This window comes from Marmota marmota, unplaced genomic scaffold (assembly GCF_001458135.2).
Source record: "Marmota marmota marmota unplaced genomic scaffold, marMar, whole genome shotgun sequence".
NCBI classification, from domain to species: domain Eukaryota; kingdom Metazoa; phylum Chordata; class Mammalia; order Rodentia; family Sciuridae; genus Marmota; species Marmota marmota.
In genome coordinates this window covers 3,291,939-3,298,389 of record NW_025999960.1, presented here as the reverse complement: position 1 = coordinate 3,298,389, position 6,451 = coordinate 3,291,939, and the positions used below count along the sequence as shown (strand labels likewise).

The 6,451-nt window shown below is 35.9% G+C and overlaps 1 protein-coding gene across 1 annotated transcript in view; it reads left to right on the top strand.

Moving 5' to 3' along the window:
* Positions 1 to 6,451, top strand: part of Dennd5b (DENN domain containing 5B) — a 115,250-nt gene that overhangs the window by 79,310 nt on the left and 29,489 nt on the right. The window contains exon 15 of the mRNA XM_048802439.1: positions 3,718 to 3,799. Coding sequence (XP_048658396.1) covers positions 3,718 to 3,799 — 82 coding nt within the window. The remainder of the gene's footprint in view (positions 1 to 3,717; positions 3,800 to 6,451) is intronic.

Below are 6,451 nucleotides of genomic sequence, written 5' to 3'. Positions count from 1 at the left end.
CCCCCCCCCCCGCCAAAAAAAGGCATGGCTTCATTACTTAGCTCCTTATCTGTCTTCTGCTCATGGATTTCTAAACTCTTCCCTCCAAAGTCACTATAAACTAATGTACTAGATTCCCAGGAATGATGTAATAAATTATCACAAACTGAGTGACTTAAGCAACATAAATTTATTGTCTTAGGTTTATGTAAGCTAGAAGTCCAAGGTCAGGGTGTCTCTGGGTTTGTTTCTTCTGAGGACCATAAGAGAAAACTTGTTCCATACCTCTCTCCTCACTTCTGGTAGTCTCAGACATTCCTTGGCCAGAAGATGGTATTCTTCTTATGTCTTTACATCATTTTTCCTCTGTGTGTACCTCTGTATCTAAATTACTTTATTTGTTTTAATTTTTTTAATGGTACTGGAGATGGAATCCAGGAATGTTTTACCACTGAGCTACATGCCCAGCCCTTTTTATTTTTTATTTTGAGATAGGGTCTCACTAAGTTGCTTAATGCCTTGCTGAGTTGCTGAGGCTGGCCTTGAACTTGGAATTCTCCAGCCTCAGCCTCCCAAGTTACTGGGATTATAGGCATGTATCATTGTGTGTGTGTGTGTGTGTTACTGGGGATTGAAGCTAGGGCCTTACACTTAGGCATACATTCTGCCACTAAACTACATCCTCAGTCCCCAATTTCTCTCTTTTATAAGGATACTGGTCAGATTGGATTAGGGCCCTACCCTCATGAAGTCAACTTGATCATCTGAAAAAATTACTTCCAAATAAGGTCATTCTCATAGGTGCCTTGTGATAGAACGGCAGCATCTTCGGCAGGTACACAATTCAAACCACAACACTACTATTTCCTAAATCACTGTCATCATCCAGCTACCATATTAGCAGATTATTCTCAAATCTCCATATCCAGTCCTAAAGATGGATATCTAGGAACTTAGCACATCTTAAAACAAACTCTTTATTTCAGCACATCTTCTTCCTGATCAGATTTTTTACTCTTCCTTATTTAATGGGACAAGAACCATTCTTTCAGTCAAGCTAGAAGCCAGATGGTCATCTGTAATGTGCTGGAAAGACTACTGGACATGACTTGAGAACACTCAGCCCTGTATAATAAGTGTATGTGATTCCACAAATTTCTTAATCTCTTCAAACCACACTTTCCTCATTTGCAAAATCAAGATTAAAAAAAAAACCTCAGGACTGTGAGTATAGTTCAATGGTAGAGTGTGTGCTTAGCCTACATGAGGCCCTGGGATTCAATCCCCATCACCAAAAAGAAAAAAAAAAATCAAAGGTTATAATTAGTTGGATAGTATATATTAAAACATTTTATTTTAATACCAGATGTTGTTTTTTGATTCTTGAATCTGACCCTTTGCTTTCACTGGCTACTACTCTTTTACTTTATCCACCATCTCTGGCCTTTGGAATAATTTCTACTTTAACTTCTTTTTTTTTTTCTTACATGATCACACTGTCACTCTTGTTTAAAAAAAAGTCCTCAGGAGCATAGCATTTATTTTCAAAATTCTCCCTGTCCCTAGAATAAAGTTCTAACTTGACATTCAAGATTCTAGCATCTGTCCCTCAGTAGCCTCATTTCCCTGAGTATTTGCTGAGCACACCCTATATGTGGGCCTCTACTACAGGCCCTCTGTGTATTCTAAGAATAGGACACAACTGCATCTCAACAGGTATAATTTAGTAGGAGTAATAAAAATGAAGTTGTGGTATGTTCTGTGATAGAGTTTTAATTTTACAAGTCTTATTAGAGAGAGAATGGTTTATCCAACAATGTGCTTAAGGGACAGAGAATATTCAGGAAAGATCTCACATTGGGACAGAATTAAAGATAGATTTCATTGCATTTCATTGAGAACTTACTTGGTGCTAAGCACTATTATAAAGTTAAGATCTATGTCAATAAAGTAAATACTGTCACTGTTCCCTCCCAGTTTACAGGTAAGGAGATAGTCCATAGAGAAACTCTTACTCACGCAAAGAAAGACATCTATTAAAGTCTATAATGTTCAAGAAAGCCATGTTCTAAGTCATTAAGCTATGCATATTACTTTCCAATTTAAAGTGATACATAGGCTGTAAACAAGGAAAAGGATACAGAGCAGTAAATGATGAGAATACTTTAACAAATGCATGAAGACATGAAAAAGTACATTCTTTTGAAGGAACATTGAGCAGAGAAGGGTGACTAGAATATAGGGTTCTAGAATAGGATTTACAGAATATGCTTATGCCTGTGAATGTTCAAACCATGAATGCTGCTGCTTTCTTAAATGTTAAATTCCTCTTTTATTTTTATTTATTTGGGATTCAACCCAGAGCCTTGCACATGCTAGTCCTCTACCACTGAGCTATACCAGCTCTCTGGCAATATGGTTCCTCCTTATCAGGTCTTCCTCTGGCTAACTTGTTGATTATGGTTTCAGCTCCTTTCTGCCTTGTAATCTTTTTTCTCTTCTTCTCAGCCTATTTCCTGCCACTTATATGGCCATCTTTCATGCTGTCAATTCATTTGGAGTAGAGAGTATTCTTTGAGACACTTCATTTTATCCTCAAAAGGAAAAATCTTTAATAATGTACTTAAGTGGTGATGATCTTAAACAGGAAAATAAACATAGTACATTCCCTTTAAGTCTCAGGAACAATTTCTTCAGTGTCCATTATTTCCTGAATATCAAGAGAGATTGGTCTGTTCATTTAGAATTCCCTCCCCAAACTGCCTAAACAAATAGCCTTTTCATCACCTGCCTAGTATGGAAGACCCTCAAAAATACTACCTGTAGATTGGCTTGGCCACATCCTCTTCCCTCTGGCAGTCCCATCAGTGATCATTTATACCTGCCAGATGTCAACCTAGCCTTTTACCCAAGTACCAAAAAAAGTATAAATACTAATATACCAAAATGTTCTCTACCCAACTTTCTCAAAGACAGGTTTATATGTGTGTATGCATATATATGTGTGTTTGTTCTGTTATTGTATCCTGATCTCACAAAGTAAAATGCACCTAAAAACTGAGAAAAATAAAGATTCAAGGTAGAGCAAAACTCCACATCCTAAATTCTATTTATATCAATGTATTTGCCAAGTGTGATGTTGCAATTTAGTTTTCATTTACAAATGGGAAAATGGAAATGAAGAAAGGGCACAAAACTCATGGCGTCTCATGTAAAGCCAGACTGAACACACTAGCCACCATATTTTAGCCAATAGTTGATTGGTTGGCTATTGATACAAAAGATCATCATCTCTCCTTCTTTCATAAATGTTACCTGTTTAGACTTCATAAGAGAATAACTCATGGACATTATAATTCAGAACATCTATTGAGATTACTCACTTTGCATGGAGTACATAATATAGGTTGGATTGTTAACTTTGAAGTAGAAGGTTATCAAACTGAAGAGCCAAAACTGTTACAATTTAAAAATATATATATATATATACTTCCAGAGTTTAAAACTGTGTGATTACAATTTATGAGTCTGGAGATGAAGGTTCACATATTTAATCACTTAATTTGTGAACATTGCTTTCATGTAATCATCCAGAGCTATTAGAATGAATAGCTGTAGAAAATGACAGCCCTTAGGGCCAGAGTTTGCACACATTGTATTATTTGTTAGAAAAGATTCATTTTAAATTTCAAGTCTTAATGTTATTTTTCTAATACTTTGCTGGTGTTTTTCTACTAGTTGCCCTGGGACCAGAAAGAAGAAAATCTGATTCAGGAGTTATGTTACCAACACTCAGGGTCTCTCTCATCCAAGATATGAGGTATTTATTACAATGTTAGCATATGGTGGTGACTTTGATGTATTTTATGGCTTTCACCTAAATCGCTTAAATAACATATTTTTTTCATTCCAAAGGGAAGATGCAACTAAGAAGTTTTTAAGCATGTGCTTCTTTTGTTTTTAAACATTTGTTTCTGTTTTGTTTGTTTTTTATGGATTAACCCCAAAGCCTGACACATACTAAGCAAGTACTCTACCACTGAGTTATTCTCCCAGCTAAAACATCTCTAAACTATTTTATTACTTATTTTGTTTGTTTTTTAAAAGCGCCTTTTAAATACTTGCTGTCTATAGATACAGACCAAAATACATCTAATTATTTGGCAGAAAATAATGGTCAGGTAGATTTAGTTTGGAGCAAATACAAACCTATCGCTTCCCAATTACTGGTCTTAGAAGTCTTCAGAAAGGATAAAACGTCTAAAGTAGATTTTTTAATGAAGAAAGTAAGGCTTTTTTTCTTTTTTTAATGCTTTTATTGGTGCATTATAGTTATACATAATGACTGAGTTCATTTTGACATAACATGCAGGTATGAAATTTAATTTGCTCTATTTTAATTCACCAGTGCCTCCTCTTTCCTCCCCTCCCAATTCCCTTATTCCCCACTTTTACTCTGCTGGTCTTCCTTCTATTTATTTATTTTTAACTGGTACTTTATAGATATACATACAGGTGGGATTCACTGTGGTATATTTAAACAAGCATCTAGCATATTTTTGTCAGATTAATTCTGCATTTCCTCCCCTTTCCTCTCTCTCCTTCCTCTCCCTCTGTCTCCTTTTACTCCACTGATCTTCCCTCTGTCCTTATGATATTCTTCCCCCAACATACACATACACTTTTTTTCCCTCACTTTGCTCTAGCTTTCACATATGAAAGAGAACATTCAGCCCTTGATTTTCTGAGTGTGACTTATTTCACTTAGCTTGATGTTCTCCAGTTCCTTACATTTACTGGCAAATGCCATAATTTCATTCTTCTTTGTAACTGAATAAAACTCCATTGTGTGTGTGTGTGTGTGTGTGTGTGTCTGTGTGTCTGTGTACACAAATACATTCTCTATTTTTTTTTTTTTTAATTTTTCAAATACATTCTCTTAATCCATTCACCTATTGATGGACACCTGGGCTGGTTCCATAACTTGGCTATTGTGAGTCGCATTGCTTTCAACTATGGATGTAGCTGCATCACAACAGTATGCTAATTTTATTTCTTTTGGATAAATACTAAGGAGTGGATATTTATAAGTGGGTCATATAGTGGTTACATTCCTAGTTTTTTGAGAAATCTTTTACTGCCCTCCAGACTGATTGTATTAATTTGTGGTCCTACCAACAAGGTATGAGCGTACCTTTTTCTTCACATCCTTGCCAGCATTTGTATTTTTTTTCCCATTGGTTATTTTTAGTTATATATAACAATAGGGTTCATTTTGACGTAATTATAAAATCATGGAATATAGTATGTTCTAATTTAGTCCCCAGTAGTTCCCCTTTCTCTTCCCTTCTCCCTCCTCTGTTCCCTTCATTCCACTCTACTGATCTTTCTGCTATTTACTTATACTTTTTTATTTTTTAATCAGTGCCTTGTGGATGTACATGATAGTGAGATTCACTGTGGTATATTCATATATGGAAGGAAAGTTTAGGTCATATTCATTCCATAGTCTTTCCCTATCCCATCTCTCCTTTCTTCCATTCATTCCTCTTTGCTGCACTGATCTTTCATTTTTTTTAATCTGCCCTCCTCCTATTTTGGATTAGCTTTCAACCTTTGACTTTTTGACTTTTGGGGACTGGTTTATTTAACTTAGGATGTTAGTCTCCAGTTCTATCCATTTACTGACAGATGTCATAAAGCCATTCTTCTTTATGGCTGAGTAATACTACATTGTGTACATATGACATATTTTCTTTATCCATTAATCTATTGAAGAGCTCCTAGGTTGGCTCCAAAGCTTGTCTATCGTGAATTGTGTTGCTATAAAGATTGATGTGGCTGTATCACCATAGTATGCTGATTTTAAATCTTTTGGATATAAAACCAAGGAGTGGGGTAGTTGGATCATATGATGGGTTCCATTCATAGGTTGTTTTTTGTTTGTTTGTTTGGTTGTTTTTTTTTTTTTTTTTGGTTTTGAGGGGTACCAGGGATTGCACTCAGGGGCACTCGACCACTGAGCCATATACCCAACCCTATTTTGTATTTTACTTAGAGACAGGGTCTCACCAAGTTGCTTAGTGCCTTTTGCTGAGGCTAGCTTTGAACTCTGGATTTTCCTGTATCAACCTCGGGAACCACTAGGATTACAGCCTTGTGCTGCTGCGCCCAGCTTGTTTTGTTTTTAAGGAATCTCCATGCTGTTTCCAGAGTAGTTGCACTAATTTGCAGTCCCAAAAAAGTATGAGTGTACCTTTTTCCCCTTATCCTCACCAATCTTTATTGTTACTTATATTCTTGCTAATTGCCATTCTGACTGGAGTGAGATAAAAATCTCAATGTAGTTTTAATTTGCATTTCTTTAATTGCTAGAGATGTTGAATATTTTTTCATGTATTTGTTGACCATTTGTATTTCTTTCTTTGAGAAGTGTCTTTTTAGTTCTTTTCTTTTCTCGCCCCCCCCCCCC